The sequence below is a fragment of the Gastrolobium bilobum genome, unplaced genomic scaffold (assembly GCF_033153095.1).
Source record: "Gastrolobium bilobum isolate Gb01-03AN ecotype WA unplaced genomic scaffold, APGP_CSIRO_Gbil_v1 utg24462, whole genome shotgun sequence".
NCBI lineage: Eukaryota > Viridiplantae > Streptophyta > Magnoliopsida > Fabales > Fabaceae > Gastrolobium > Gastrolobium bilobum.
Window position 1 is genome coordinate 343,560 of NW_026897771.1, and position 17,183 is coordinate 360,742.

Below are 17,183 nucleotides of genomic sequence, written 5' to 3' on the forward strand. Positions count from 1 at the left end.
TTAGTATTTGGTTATATGGGCTGGCCCAACATATACAGTATCCCCTCCAAACTGAACTGTAATTCCCATGAAGCAATTGGCCCAGTGGTTCTTACCATAAAAAGCCACAATTGGGCCTGAATAACAGACCCATTTGAGAAACAGGACATAACAAGTGAAAATTAGTCCAACAAGATATGTACCCACAAATTGGGCTTTTTTACCCTTATAACCCTTTATTATTAATTAATTACCGATTTGACCTTGATTATAAACTATTTCAAAAATTTAACCCCCTCAAAAAACATAACACCAATCTGCCCCTGTTTGACCGTTGACCACCAAGCCTACCCGGGTACACCCCTCTGTACCCGGGTATTTTTTGAAAATTTTTGTCTACCCGGGTAGGGAGGCGTGTACCCGGGTATTGTTCTTCGCACCTGAGAAATTGCTTGAATTATTTACCCGGGTAGAGAGGGGTGTACCCGGGTAAATCTTCAACCACCCGGTATGATTACTCTTTGGATCTCCCATGCACTCTTCTTCTCCAAGCTTTGAATATAGAGGCACCGACTATCACGTGCTCTGCCTCTGCAACATTTTTGGGTCTGTAAAGCACACAAATATTTTTCAATGATTATTTCAGAAAGAGAATTCTCAGTTAACAGTATAAATCCACAACCACAAACCTTGTCCCATGCATGTCTTCCCTGAACGTGATAATTCGTCATTTACCAGTAAAATGAAAAGCTGCATGCTCACACTAAATTTCTGTACCATGAACCCTGTCTTTATTTTCTTTCCGTCTCACTCTCCCCAATAGACCCGGTACCACATTTATATATAGGAGCGCGATTTTGACGTACATAAAAGTAGACCCCATCATAATCGATACGAACAGGGACCGCTTTGATGAGCAGTAAAGTGTTGATGTATGGAAATTCCAAATCCATTCTCAAAGCTAAAAGCTCTTCAAATTGGTTAGGCATGCTTAACTTGATAATACTGATCTATCTCATTAGCTGTAAAAAAGAGAGAGAAAATACCAAATGGGTGGTCGAAGATTTACCCGGGTACACCCCTCTCTACCCGGGTAAATAATTCAAGCAATTTTTCAGGTACGAAGAACAATACCCGGGTACACGCCTCCCTACCCGGGTAGACAAAAATTTTCAAAAAATACCCGGGTACAGAGGGGTGTACCCGGGTAGGCTTGGTGGTCAACGGTCAAACAGGGGCAGATTGGTGTTATGTTTTCTGAGGGGATTAAATTTTTGAAATAGTTTATAATCAAGGTCAAATCGGTAATTAATTAATAATAAAGGGTTATAAGGATCAAAAAGCCCACAAATTGCTTTACATTTTCATTCATGATTTAACAATCGATTGTGGCCAAATACATTTACTCATTTAGCTTGGCACTTTCACAATCTCCTCTCTTTGTAAATTCAGGAAAGAAATACAATATACCTTGCCCCTTGCAGCCTAAAACAAATAATAAATAACATCTTTCGTGTGTTTAACATGGCAAACTTGATATTCTATACAAATTTCTGTAACGTTGAAATAAAAGATTTTTGATTTTCCATTTTCAACATATAGAGTACAAACTCATTCCATATGTCAATAGGGCCTGGCAAACACCAATGAACACAATCATTATGTGTCACATTTTGGTTCTTTGAATGTCCCCATACATATTTATTGGGATGTCCATCAGGCCTCCGCAGCATAATCTCAGTTGTATTTAGCATTAAAAACTTCAAACCTCTCTTCCTTGCATCCTTTTGTGCTGCTTTAAACTCCTCCACTTGACTCATATATGTCTCAAGAATATACCCTTCAAACTTTATTTCTTCCTTAGTGTAAGGCTTTATCCTTTCACAACTCCCTCCTTTGTTCCATTCAGCATTCTCAAAGTGAGCTGGAGAGAATGTTCTAAAAAATGTCACCCCCTTATACCCTTTGAGATTAAGAATAGTTCTAAATGCTGTTCGGAATGCCTTCCTATATCCATAATAGTGAGTAACATCTGTAATGTTGTTCTGTCCACACTTGTGGCATCCAACAATTTGGCCATTTTCATATAACACTAGTGGCCGAAAGAACCACTGGCCAGCTGAGATAATGACAAAGTCAAAATTTTCAATCTCATTAACCCATGCTTCATCTGCCTTATCTAGATACAGGTTCATGAGGCTGTTGTTAGAATGACCATTGAGGTCAGCATCTCTGGCTCTCACCAAATATGGGGACCAGAGTGTTGCCAAGGTGAAATTGTAATCACCATAGAACCAGCGTCTGAAATATATGGCATCTGTTACATATCTCTCAGAAATATCCTCAGGTTGAGCCACCTAATTAAAAGAGTAAATCAAGTTAGCATTTTTGAAAATTATGACTAATTTTTTTTTTTTTATCTTTATCTGAAAAGTTTTGTAACATAAGCATGCAACTCATTAACAAAATATTATAACATAATGCGTCAAAGAGTTAAAGTAAGATAATTGAGAAGCTTGATTGGTATATAATGGAGGGATAGAAAGTTGATAGAAATTAATTTTACCTTTAAAAACCAAAAGTAAAATATAATAATAAAGTGTGGTTGATTGATTACTTACGTGATTTAGGAGACACAACAATGAATTCATCTGGTTTTTTCCCACTGAGTCTCCAAGAAATGCCATTGACTTTCCTTTGACAAGCTTTAAGAACTGAGTTGCATCAAAGAGTGGAAGCTCACATTCATAAGGTTTCCACCTCCATTTGAGGAACTCTCTGTCAGGTCTTCCAAACTTCATGCAGTTTTGTTGGTCTATTATCAAATGGCAAGTCTCATTATTGTAATAAGGTCCTTTACTATAAGGAACCCATTCTCCGGAGAAGATGTTGCATCGTTTTATTTCAGTGCTGTTCATATTCAAACTGCTAGCATATATCTTAGAAGATGATTGATGAGAGTAAGAGTATTTAATAAGAGAAAATGGGAACATGATGAGAAGCACAGCAAATGGAAGAAGGATAACATTCTTGATAGTGTTTCCTGACGTGTACTTCCCATTGGGAAGTTGTAAGGACTGAAATCTCATGCCTGAGCTGAAGTCAGTATCAAAAGGTTTGCTAACAGTTTATATACCTACACTGTTCTTTGATGTGTGGTTAGGATAAAGCTCTCAATTTTAAGTCAGTGAATAAACTCTGTGATGGCTTGGCATATTAGGCAAGTGGTTATCATGATTTTATAATATGTCTGAGTTCTTGGCAATTATTTGAAGTGTTCTCCCTCTTGAAAGCACCACAATTCAATTTCAACAGTTTTTGTTTTTTTATGATACATGTGAAGCCCTTGTCAAATATTAATTTTTCAGCTTAAGAGTTTAATTTATATGGTACCATATTTATTTTATTTGGAAACTATTTATGTTGGAATATAATTTTATCGGGACTTTTGCCTCAGCTTTAACATACCCTTTCCCTCTCCACATTCTGTCCTAACACATCTTCATGAGTTATGACAAAAGCAAACTAAGTTTTTTAATCATTTTATGTAGTTATATTGAAAATCTTCAAACCAGGGGGGAAGAGGCTGCTGCATCAATTTGTGATTGAAAATGAAAATCGGAAATTATTGTATGCGTTCTTGATATCAAAATAAGGAGGAATCATAGAGTAATATTAGTAACACTAAAAAGGGGTATGAGATAATCCCTAAGGGTAGCTCAGCTAGCAACTGAGCTTCCAAGAGTTTGTTTGGGTCAGAGGTTCACATCTTGATTCATGCCAATTTTTTAAAAAAATTTGGGCTACGAGGAATCTTCCTTTTCCTAGCGAAGCTCAAAGAGTGCTTCTGATACATTCTTGGACGTTGTACTATTTATGAAATAAGCAAGGCTCCATTCACCAAGTATTGTGTAAGAATGAGAGAAGATTCAAATATAATGAATAACTTCCCGGGAAATAGAAGTATAATGTTGTAGGAAAATGTTTAGGTAATGTTATAGAGATAGAGATGGTGGGACCCACACTTGTTTATTTTTTTGGTTTTTGAAAACAAGGGTGGGTCCCACCATCTCTATCTCTATAACATTACCTAAATATTTTCCTACAACATTATACTTCTTTTTCCTTCCCATATGATATGGTTATTAACAAAAAATTTTAGAAAGAGAATCAGAGTAAAAGTTAAGAAGAGAGTGGTAGGCAAGTGGCCACGGGAATAATCTCCAAATCAAGCCAAAATCCAAAAGGCCAACAGGGCATCGTGTCTCATATTGATTGCATAAAAGCAGAACAAATTTTTGAATATGTTTATATTTGTTCCACCAAAATATCCAAAACGCCAACAAATCATTTATGAAGAAATTTTATTTATTTTTATTCCATCAAAACATCCACGGGAACACAGTGTATGGACTAACGTGAATCCTAGTGGGGTCCTCAAAGGGTTCGATGACATAAAAAACATGACAAGGGAGAAGCTTGAATTTTAGCCACCATTCGCCAATATTTCTTTTGGTTGCATGAACCACCAATAATTGACACTATTAATAATAATCAGTGATGATCATAATTAGTCCTGTATTTTCAATCATTAGGCTCTTGAGCACTGTTGACTCAGTTTATACTGATCATTTATCATGAAATTGTTGTGGTTTGGCGATTGAGTCTCAAAAAAACTCCTGATAACTCTCCTTGGCTTTGTTTGGCAGTGAAATCATTGAAGATATATGGTCTGTCTAATTGTGTTATGATTTTTTTTTTTGTTAAATTGTTTTGTAGAATAGTTTTGAAATTTTTTTTGTATTTTTTTGTTTTGAAAGTTAAAAGTCAAAACACAACAAAAACAACTCATGTTCTCTAAATTTGATTCTAAAAATAAAAATAAAAACAATTACGATTTTTAAATTCTTTTTTTTTTTTTTACAAAACGGGCCTTACTAAATGAGTTTTTTTATTTATTTATTTTTTCTGAAACCCAAAAACTATTTTTAGAAATAGTATTCAACCAGTGCAATAATTTTCCAATTTTCATATCTCACGTTATTTTATGTTGCTTTAACACCTTGTCCTTCTCTGGTTCATTCTCATAACATGGCAGCATAGTTCAGTCTTTTATATCCCAAATGTTGCTAAAAGTTTTTCTGAATGCTTTCAAGGAACATGTATCAATGTATGTGCTGCGAAACCCTTGATAAAAATAGTTTGAAGTACCAATTTATATTACATTTTGAAACCAGTATTCATTGCTATCAACAATGAACTAAAGTTTTTTTCCCTGATCGTATGTTGAACCAGGTGTTAAGCATTAATTATATAATGTGTTTAGAATCAAAAATATGCTAAATAATGTTTAATACTGTCAAAGACAGCAAATATTATTAGATGCAAAAGATTTTTCTAGTTTTCGTCTTGGGTAAGATATTGACTTAAAAATGTACCGATTTCAAGTTAAATTATATCAGAGCATTGATGGATTAAGGAAGCCGAAAGAAATCAAGACTTAAGTAAAGCGGAAGCCAAATGAGTGATTTTACGTTGCATCTCGCTGAGTTTCTCGCACAACGAGTTATTCAACGAAAAGACATAAAAACAGCCAATCTTACAAGCTTACTCGCTAGTTTTCTCGATGCAGCGAGCAAACTAGCAAACATTTCAATTTATCTCGCTAGTTTACTCGATGCAGCGAGCAAACCCGGGAGCATGTCAATTTATCTCGCTAAAATGCTCAATGCAACAAGCATATAAGCAAGAAGTCACCTATTTTCAGTATTCAGCTCGCTTTAGCGAGCAACTTGTAAAGAAAAGCCCATGGATCTTTTTGTAAAAATACAATGAATGAGGGCAAGGGTATTGAGTTCTTTGAGGAGGAAGAGAAGGGACGATCAAAACTTTATCGTGGAGATCGACGAATGAGTTCTTTCTATGTTTTTCATCTTCTGTAAAAAGACTTTCCTGACTATGTCAAGCAAGGTTTTCTTGTTGTTAGGGTTAGATGGAACCAATGGACTTTTGATTGTTATGTTATGCAATTATTCTGTATTTCATTCTTAATTCTTTTGTGAACTGATCATTCATAGAAGGTTACTTAAGTTATGCATGACAATAGAGATGTTGATGTATGATTCTGATATGAATAATTGCTAGGTTTTGTTTGATCTAGGGATAGACTAATGAAACCTATAACCTTTTTATTCATCATTCTTAATGCTTGCCCTAGGCAGGATCAAGATCACTAAGGCTTTGTTTGGGAGTTACCGTTTGGAGGGGAAGGGAAGGAAGGGTAAGGTTTTCTCATGCCTTCCGATTGTTTGTTATTTTAAAAAAATAGGGGAAGGGAAATGAGAATTTTTGTAAAATTTTTCAAAACCCTTCTCACCCTTAAAATTAAAGTTCCTCCAATTTGGAGGATTTGAAGGGGGGGGGGGGGGGGAATATTAAAATTTACTCATCTACCCTTAGCATTAAAATGTAAAAACTACATAAGTGTGAATCATTTTTTCAATGTGACACTACTAGAAAAGTTCCAAATACCGATATAATTCAATGATGGAAAATATTTAGTCAAAAATAGTAATGTAAAAACTACATAAGTGTGAATCATTTTTTCAATGTGACACTACTAGAAAAGTTTCAAATACCGATATAATTTAATGATGGAAAATATTTAGTCAAAAATAGTAACAAAATTTTTGACGCAATTATATTCCACCGAAAATAGAGAAGAAAAAATATTTCTATTGAAACTAAAGACTGTACAAGATTTGGTTATAATCACTGACAAAAATTTTCGACGAACAAAATTTTGACAAAATTCTTGACGGAATCAGAATTTCGTAAAAAATTTCGTTGAAATTTTCAACGGAAAATCTTTTTGTCAATTTTTTTTATGAAAAATGTTTTCATTGAAATTTTCAACTAAAAATATTTCTGTCGAAATTTTTGACCGAATATTTTATTAAAATTTTTGACAAAATTCTGGACAGAATCAAAATGAATTCGAAAGTTTTGACCAAAATATTTTCATCAAAAATTTCAATGAAATATAGTTTTGCTCAAAAACTTTAACAAAAATGATTTCTTAAATATTTTTTGTTGAAAGTTTTCGACAAAAAATAGTATTTTTGAAGGAATTTTGTTTATTTTAAAATTTCCAACGAAATATTTTTTATCAAAAATTTCAAAAAAATACATGTCATCAATCCGCGTGAGAATTTTTCATTGGAATTTGTTTTGCATCAAAAAATTTTACGGAATTTTTTTTTCTTTCAAAATTTTCCGTTGCAAGTTTTTTTATGTTGAAAATTCTGATGCAAACTTATTTCGATCAAATATTTTGACAGATAAAAAATTTCATCGCCTTTCACAAAGTGTATTTCGACGGAAAAAATTGGTCCAAAAAGTATTTTTCGATGAAATTTTTGTCATTTGCAATGAAAAATTCTGTCAAAAATATAATTTTTTTTTTTATTTTTTTTTTATAACAAAATATAATTTATTTTAGTAGTGTGAAAAGTACATAAATAATTTGTTTTAGAAACTTTAAATTTTATTTTATTTTATTTTATTTTATTTGTAAAGTAAAATATTTCATTAAACCTCATTTTTCTTCATTACAATATTTTTAACTTCTAAACAAAGGAAAAAAATATCCTTCATTTCCCTTCCTTTCCTTCGCCTCCCTCTCCCTTGAATCTCCTTCCTTCTCTTCCCATCCAAACTCCCAAACAAAGCCTGAGGGATTAGGATTCTTAATAAGTTAAAGAATTGAAATACCAAGGGATTGAGTGTTAATTAATCTGTGATGAATTGCCAATAACATGAGTTTGAATATTGATTGAAGGAAATGGTAGATTCATTAGGAAGAAATTGGAGAAATCGACACTCTAATTACTCTTTTGCATTATTAGTTTCAATCTGTTCTTTATCCTGAGTTCTTGACTTTGTTCTTGTTAGTTAGTTGTTAGTTATAGTTTGCATTTTTTATATTCGAATTATATTCTCAAAAATCCTTGCGGTCGATCCAACTTTGATCATATGGTGAAATTAGTGCTTGATAGATTAATTCTCATGAGAACAATACTCTACTCACATTTTATTACTTGTACGACCAGTATACTTACCATGATGCAACATGGAGCCAGAGGTTATATGAATTGTAATTTATTTTATAAGAACCTTCAATAAAATGTATAAATAAACACATAAAATAAGTTACAAACTTTGGGGAGCATGGCATGCATCCCATGTCCCGGGCCTCCACCTTTGTTTCGGACCTTTCTTTGATTTATAACATATTGCTTCCAAAAATGTTTTTCCAAGGTCCCATCATTCGATAAAACTGGATTCGTAATTTAGTATGATAAAAAGTGTTATAGAGAAACGGAAATTAATAATACACAGAAATTTTATCTCACATATCAACTCCATGTGGACCGCGGATAAATGTATCAGAGAAAAAAAGAAGGAAATATTAACGGATGAGATGATTGTGTATGTTTTTGTGTAAAAACAGAAGTGTCATTTTAGTTCTTATCCTATGTTATTGTTACAACACCATTTATTATAGTTATAAAACAGTAAACTGAATCCATTAGAATTGTTTTGGCCGATGGATTTGTGTAATTTGTATTAGATTATAGGGAAATGATACTCTCATGCAACATCAGATACCTATCTCATGTTATACACTCATAGAATTTTGTACCAATTTTTTCTTTTCTTTTTTCTTTTCATTTTAAATTGTGGACCCCACATATTTGTATCACCCACATGAGATAGTACTCTCATGTAACATAAGATTAATAAACCCCTAGATTATATGTTCAATTCTCACCATTGTATACAAAAAAATAAACAGTAAATTGTAGAAAATAAATTGAAAATGAGTCATATGGAAATTAGGAATACAATATTTTAAATTCTTATACGTGATATTTATTTTTAATTTGGTTCTTATAATAACTGCATGCAATTCTCAGATAACAAATGGTGGGAATGATATTACAAACAACTAAATGTATAACAGTATATATAAGGAATAGGTTGGTTATTTTTTTCATAAATGGATCAAATTAAAATAATTAGTGAAAACATTGATCTAATTTGATCTTAAAAAAGACTTACAAAACATGTGCATATGGTAGGCGTACGTAGCTTGCAATTACAAGAAAGATAACATATAAAATTGATGAATGTATAAAATTTATTTCATTTGTCAATCTTTGTGCAAATGTCGCCTCTCTTCAGCTGAACTTACACCTTCCATCTTCAACATTTCGAACAAGAAATCGTTCCAATTGTCAATAGGGCCAGGCAAGCACCAGTGCACACAATCATTATACAATGTCCGATTCTCATTAGGCCAATGCCCATATCTACTTGGATGACCATCTGGCCTCAACAATGATGCTTGTGTGGTATCAAGTAGCCTGTATCTCAAACCCTTTTTTCTTGCTTCCTTCTCAGCAGTTTTGAACTCCTCCAATTGAATCATGTAAAACTCCAAATTTCGGCCTTCTAAATGTGTCTCATTGCTCTTAAATGGCTTAGTTCTAAGGCAATTCCCTCCCTGATCCCACGCCCCATTCTCAAAATGAGATGGTGCAAATGTCCTAAGAAATGTTACACCCTTAAAGTTCTCTAACCTATTGATGGCTCTAAATGCAGTCCTATGTGCCATTCTGTAGCCATAGTATATGGTTAAGTCAGGGCCATTTCCCATGAGGCAATACTGGCATCCAACAAATTTTTGTTTCTCGTAGAACAGCAATGGCCTCGTAAACCAATGTCCTGCATTGAGAATGACATATTCGAAATCTTCAATTTGTGTTATCCATTTCTCATCAGGCTCATCAAGGTAAAGGTTGAGGAGTCCATATGAGCTTTTATCTGCTTCTTTGGATCTAACTAAATGGGTTGTCCAAAAACTTGCCATGGTGAAGTTGTAGCTTGGGTACTTCCACCTTTTGAAATTGAAATCTCCTGTGTATGATACATCTATAGGCCATTCCGCCTGTGAGGTTAACAAGACCAAGATTTTGTTAAAATAAAATAAAAATAAAGACAAGGAATGGTAAATGTGGTAGTTCATTCATCATACCAAACACAAAAAAAAGCTTCATTTGTTTCAAATGCGAATACTTGCTCATGTACAATAATTATGTAGGCTGTCTATAATTAATGTATACTTGCTATAGTCAAGTTTCAAATCAATATTTTTTTTTATGTGGAGTCCTCTCCCTGAACAATCTATGTACTATATAAGTACCACAAGCTTTTCAGATTATTTTATAAGTGACATCACCTTTATAACCATTCCTTTTAGCCTCCTTGATTATTTTAATTCATGTTTATCTGTTCCCAGTAAAGAGAAACCCTGCATGTTAGAAACCCGGAGGATCAGCTCATAGCGATATTGTTTAGATTTCTTATGCTTCGGCAATAGAAATTTTCATGATAAAAATGATGGGAATGATATTAAAAACAAGGGAAATATAGCTCTGCTGCAGTTGAAAAAAAAAACTTATGCAACAATACATAGAAAAGTTAGGATATGCCAGATGGATCCTGATTTTTTTTAAAAAAGAAAAAGAAAATGAATGAGTCTCACTTTTTTTACATCCGCTGCAAAAAAAACTATCTGCCGTAACTGCAGAAAAAACGAATTCTGAAAACAATTACATGTATAAGGAATAAATTGATTATTTTTTTTCATAAATGGATCAAATTAAAATAAGTGTATTAGTAAAAACATTAATCAAATTTGATCTTAAAAAAGACTTACAAAACATGTGCATATGGTAAGATAACACATAAATTTGATGAATGTATAAAATTTATTTCAATTTGTCAATCTAATTCCTTTTAGATTCCTCGATGATCCAATATGATGTATACAGAAGTTTAGGGCGATAATTTTCACAGTAGGATATTGGGAAAATTCCAACAATAATGGCTTTTCACCAATTTAAAATCCCTTTTCTCCACTTCAAATTTCACCGGTATATATCAAGTAAATTTTGAGCTTTAACCACAAAAATAAATAAATTATATTTCCGTAAAGAAAAAATTATTATTTAATTAAGGAATTTTTGGCTCTGAATTTCAGGTAAAGATACAGGCTTGTTTTGTAATAGAACCTCAACTAAGTAATTTTCTAGGTTAGCCTTGGCTAGGTGTATAAATCTTTTGACTATCCAAGTTTAAATTTTGAACAAGACTAAGAATTTATTTATTTTTAAACATACTAGATTGATATAAGAGTACGATCTTAGTTGATCAAAAAATGATTTGAAGCCACTATTTTTGGTCTAGTAGCGAGAGGTTTGAGTTATTTGTATTAGGTTATGTGTTTAATTTTTACTTGTAGCAAAAAAAAAAACTGATTTGATAATATTCTTATCAAAATAAATAAATAAATCAAATTATCAACCATAAAATTTTGCTATTTGAGAGTAAGGTAGAAGGGACTCACCCTTGATAGGAGGCATATCATGGACTGCATCTGATTTCTGCCAACTGAGTCTCCAACAAATGCCATGGATTTTCCTCTGACAATTTCTAGGAACTGGAAAGGGTTGAATATTGGGAGTTCACATCCATTTGGCTTCCACCTCCATTTCATGAACTCTGAGTCTGGTCTTCCATACTTCATGCAATTTTGGTGTTCATGAATTGCCCAACATGTTTTGTTTGTGTAATATGGAGCCTTTGGATTTGGTACCCATTCCCCAGTGAAAATGTCACACTTCTCCACAGAAGGTGATGGCAAGCTTGCTGACTTATTCAAATCATCAAATGCTGAGGATGGTTGCTTGGATTCTTTGATCTTCAGAGATGATGAAGAGTATCTAAACAAAGGGTAGGACAGGGGGGTCACAGTAAAAACAAGTATTGCAAAGACTGCTAGTAAAGTCACTTTTGGGATAATTTGTTTTGGAGTATTTTTTCCAAATAGAATCTCCATTACTTAGAACATCATTTGGAAAGGATGGGAGAAACAGAAAGAAAAAGAGAAAAGGAGAGAAAGGGGTACGGGAGGCAGCACATGCAATGGCTTACTCTGATGAGCATTGACTTTCTAAATTGGCCGGTTCCTTCCTAGTTACCATTAAATATTATAGGAGAAGGATCTTTACAAACTTTTTTTTATGAATTTTTGCAAATTACTCTTGAAAAAATATAGTGTTCTCTCAGGAGAATATAATGTTCTCTCGGGATGGGAGTACATAGTGTTCTCCCGGGAGTACATAGTATAGTTTGTAAACAAAAAATTTATAAATATAACATTCTCCGATATTATATGCCTAATTAAGGTTTTGATTATTTCCACATGTATCAGATGTATTAGAGTATTTGAGGTTTTCTCTTGTCCTTGTTACATCCCTCTCCCCCATGCTTTGTGCCGAGCTATATAATATTGGTAATTATTGTCTTTTCATTTTTTGTCCCACTAACCTTAATTAGGTGCAATAATATAATTTATCAAACAGACGGTCTTTCTTTTTCATTATACAACAGAGGTGAAGAGGCTGCTTCTTTCTATAACAACGTATATTATGGACATATTCTATTGTCGTACTTATAAGTAAGCAACTAATTAAGCGGCAGGTAAATGATCTTCATTATGACTTGTTCAAGGGTTGACTCATATTGAGCTTTGCTTTTAATTTGCAAATTACATAAACAAAATTTAACTACGTACGTTGAGATCTGTGATCATCCAAAGCCACATTTTCATCTCCAATAAAGATATGATAATTTTTTTGGTTCTCTAGGTTCAAGGGTAAATTAGGTAATTTAACAAGTTATAAGAAATGAGTTGCATCAAAGAATAGAAGCTCACGTTCATAAGGTTTCCACCTCCGATCCATTCGAGGAACTCTTTACCAGATTAAATTTCCCATTATCCTTTTTATAAAATATTTGTATTTCACACTCATTCATTAATTCAGTTTAAATATTATATAATTAAAATTCTTAATTAATAATAATTATCAAAATAATTAATTATAATATATATTGTTAAACAATACTAATAACTAATTATCTCTAATTATTAAAAAATAATAATTACTAAAATTAAAATCATTAATTAATACAATTAATAATTACTGATCACTAATTAATAATTAATAATCAATAATTAAATAAAAATGACTAATGATTAAAATTACTAATTATTATAATAATTATTCGTTAGGTAAATTAATGAATGTTTGAAGTAAGTCCATCATATTTATACATAAGATCCGTGTCACAAAATATTCTAAATTAGTAATTAATTTACATAAAATTTTTATCAATTAATTAATTATAAAAATGCATAAATCTTATATATGATACACTTATGACTTACCGTACACACGAATTGATTTATGTAGCAAATTGTATTGATTCTAATAGTTATAGATTTTTGATTTAATTATTGATAATTAATTATTAATTGTATTAAGTAGTGATTTGTACTTTAATTATTAAATATTCATTTGAGTAATTATTATTTTTAATAATTATAATTTACTAATTATTAATATGGTAATTAGTTATTTGATAATTATATATTAATCAATCATTTTAGTTTTTTAGTATTTAAAGTAAATGAATGAAGGTAGAGACATGATTATTTTTACAGAAATAAGTGAGTATGTGAATGAGGGTTAAAGTAATGGTAAGATTGCTCCTTAATTTGTGGCCGGTTGATATAAGTTTGAGTTTGGGACAATTTCTTTGCAAAATTATAAGGATAAGACAACATATAATTAATCTATACACCATTGCTGGATTGTGCAACAGGTTTTTTTATTTTATTTTTTAAAGTGATTCCGTTGACTATCCCCATATTCTGGTGAATTATTTCCGCCAAAGCCTAAATTAACACATTTGGAGGAAAACACCCAAAATGGTCAACGAGCTTTTTATTCTACACTCGGGAAGCACATTTACTCATTTAGCTTGCCCCTTTTACAATCTTCTCTTTTTGTAAATACAGGAAAGAAATACAATATACTTTGCCCTTTCCAGCCTAAAAATAATAAATAATATTTTTCATGTGTTTAACATGGCAAATCTGATGTTACAAATCTCGTAACGTTGAAATAAAAGATTTCTGACTTAACATGGCAAATCTGACGTTAAAATCCAGTGGATCAGTTTGATACTACACTCATGAACCACATGGAACAGTGGTAAGCATAGATTAATTAATAACCTAACAGCAATAATGTATTAATGATGAATTACAATTTCAATTAAGAAAACTCCAAAACATATTATTATTTTAATTTCATTTCAAATTAATTTATAATTATTTTTATATTTAGATTGATATTTTATTAATTTTTTCTTAGTTACTTATTATAAATATTTAGATATTTTATCATTTAATTTTTATGAAATTTATTATTTAATTTTAAATATTTATCATTTTAGTTACTTATTTTAAATATTTAATTTTTTTAATCATTTAAAAAAAAAAAAACCAAGCGCGCGTATCAAAAGATTAACCACAAACGAGCCCAATCCAACGAAACAAAGATATACTTCAACCCACTTCTCCAAATTATTTTCCGCTTGTTTTAAAATCCAATTCGGTTTTCTTCTAAATTTATCCAATTCGGTTTTCTTATAAATTTTATCATGTTCTACTGGATTATTTTTAAAATGACCTCCAATACGATTAAGTCCTATGGGTGTTACATTTCCACAGGCAGCTAGTATTCTCCGTAATTAGATATAATAACTTATTGAATATTACCTCTTACAATTACATTAGATATAATTAGCTAGATATAACCGTTGGAATTTTTGACCGAATCCAAACGTATCTAAAGATATCGATATCCACTCTGTTATCAACTTCTTTGCCTTACCTCAACTCCTGTGGCATCTCTACAGCCCCTATATATTGCGTCATATTATTACACAAACTTCATCAGAACCTTTTCCATACATATCTTACAATTCTTATTTACACTAGCTAGCTTTATCTCATCGCCTTTAAGTACTCCCTGTTAAAAAAGACAAAGACAAAGACAGGCCATAATTAAGTCAAACAAGACTTGAAGCAACAAAGACAGACAATCATTGTAAATTGGGCAAGACATTTAGCTAGCAATCATGGCGGGCGGAGGATTTACATCAGCTTCCGGGAACACCGAATTCGAAGCAAAGATCACATTTACTGTCATCATTTCTTGCATAATGGCCGCCACCGGTGGTCTTATGTTCGGTTATGATATTGGAATTTCAGGTGCATATATATATATATAAAACTTAATAACATTCCATATTATATTATATTATATTAAAACATAAACAAAATATCATATAATTTAATGTGTGAAAATTAATTGTGAATTGTATTATGTGAATGCAGGCGGTGTTACATCAATGCCTAGCTTTCTGAAGAAGTTTTTCCCAGAAATATACAGAAGGACACAAGAGGAGCACGGGATTGATAGTAACTACTGCAAATATGATAATCAAAACCTTCAATTGTTCACATCCTCTCTCTACCTTGCAGCTTTGGTTGCAACCATATTTGCCTCTGGAGTCACCAGAAAACTAGGCCGCAAGCTAACTATGTTGATTTCTGGGATTTTCTTCATTGTTGGAACTGTCTTAAATGCAGTGGCAAATCGCCTTGCTCTCCTCATTATAGGCAGGATCATACTTGGTTGCGGTGTTGGTTTCGCCACTCTGGTCCTTATCTATTCTCCTTTTCTTCACTCTACTTTTTAATTTTTGTTATTTGTTACATTTTCCCTTTTTGGCGTACTACAATTTCATACATTACATTATCTTTCTCCTTCAACATTGCTCATTCCTGATGCAATTACAATTTTCACGACAGGCCGTGCCAGTTTTTCTTTCTGAGATTGCACCCACAAGAATTCGTGGAGCACTCAACATCATGTTCCAGCTTAACATCACCATCGGAATTCTCATAGCAAACATTGTCAACTGGTTTACCGCAAAGTAAGTTTAATAATTAATCCTTATATAATTAATTGAAAATTGATAGGCACACAAAGACTACATAATTTGATTTTGATTAATTGAAATTTTGGTATTAGACTCTCTCTAATTGTGTAAATTGGGGAATATAGGATTGAAGGTGGATATGGGTGGAGGATATCAGTGGCATTGGCGGGCATTCCAGCTCTGATGCTAACAGTGGGGGCCCTCATAGTGGATGACACTCCCAATAGTCTTATTGAGAGGGGTTTTGAGGATGAAGGAAAGGCTGTGCTCAAGAAGATTCGTGGTGTAGAAAATGTTGACCCTGAATTTGATGATATTGTTAAAGCTAGTAAAGTGGCTAAAGAGGTCAAGAACCCCTTCACCAACCTCTTAAAGCGCCACAACCGTCCTCCTTTGATCATTGCCATCTTGTTGCAGGTCACTACTGGTTATTTTTCATATTTGTCATTAATATTAATCATAAACCGAACAATATTATTTTGACTCATACATAAGCTTAAATTGTCAAGTGATGGGCGGACATATATAAGAATTTGTTAATTATTAGTGTTTTGATTAATTTTGTTATTTTGAATTTTCTATTGGTACAGGTCTTCCAACAAATGACTGGCATCAATGCGATCATGTTCTATGCTCCAGTGTTGTTCAACACATTGGGATTTCAGCATGATGCTTCACTGTACTCAGCCGTGATCACAGGAGCTGTGAATGTTCTCTCCACATTGGTTTCTGTGTTCTTAGTTGACAAAGCAGGGAGAAGGGTGCTCCTGTTGGAAGCTGGTGTTCAAATGTTTGTGTCTCAAATGGTGATTGGAATAATACTTGGGTTAAAGGTACAAGACTACTCAGATAGCTTGAGCAATGGAATTGCCATGCTGGTGGTGGTCATGGTTTGCACATTCGTGGCATCTTTTGCATGGTCTTGGGGCCCACTTGGGTGGCTGATTCCCAGTGAGACATTCCCACTAGAGGCTAGGTCAGCCGGACAAAGTGTGGCCGTGGTCACCAACATGCTCTTCACCTTTATCATTGCACAAGCTTTCTTGTCCATGTTGTGCCACCTCAAGTTCGGGATCTTCTTATTCTTCTCGGCTTGGGTGCTTGCCATGTCATTATTCACTATCTTCCTAATTCCAGAGACAAAGAATATCCCGATTGAAGAGATGACTGAGAAAGTATGGAGACAACACTGGTTCTGGAAGAGATTTATGGAAGATTAA

General features: G+C 32.7%; 2 protein-coding genes and 1 pseudogene across 2 annotated transcripts; 1 reads left to right on the forward strand and 2 right to left on the reverse strand.

The window, feature by feature from the left end:
- Positions 1 to 1,520: 1,520 nt before the first annotated feature.
- Positions 1,521 to 3,068, reverse strand: LOC133310145 (protein trichome birefringence-like 19). The gene is made up of 2 exons (XM_061511039.1): positions 2,601 to 3,068; positions 1,521 to 2,336 (listed from the first exon to the last, which is right to left on the reverse strand). The coding sequence occupies exons 1-2, from the start codon at positions 3,066 to 3,068 to the stop codon at positions 1,521 to 1,523; spliced, it is 1,284 nt and encodes a 427-aa protein (XP_061367023.1).
- Positions 3,069 to 9,193: 6,125 nt separating this feature from the next.
- Positions 9,194 to 11,959, reverse strand: LOC133310163 (protein trichome birefringence-like 19; annotated as a pseudogene).
- A 3,137-nt stretch (positions 11,960 to 15,096) lies between these two features.
- Positions 15,097 to 17,183, forward strand: LOC133310160 (sugar transport protein 13-like). Its single transcript, XM_061511063.1, has 5 exons — positions 15,097 to 15,229; positions 15,356 to 15,681; positions 15,833 to 15,957; positions 16,089 to 16,380; positions 16,554 to 17,183. Exons 1-5 carry the CDS (start codon positions 15,097 to 15,099, stop codon positions 17,181 to 17,183), a joined length of 1,506 nt encoding a protein of 501 aa, XP_061367047.1.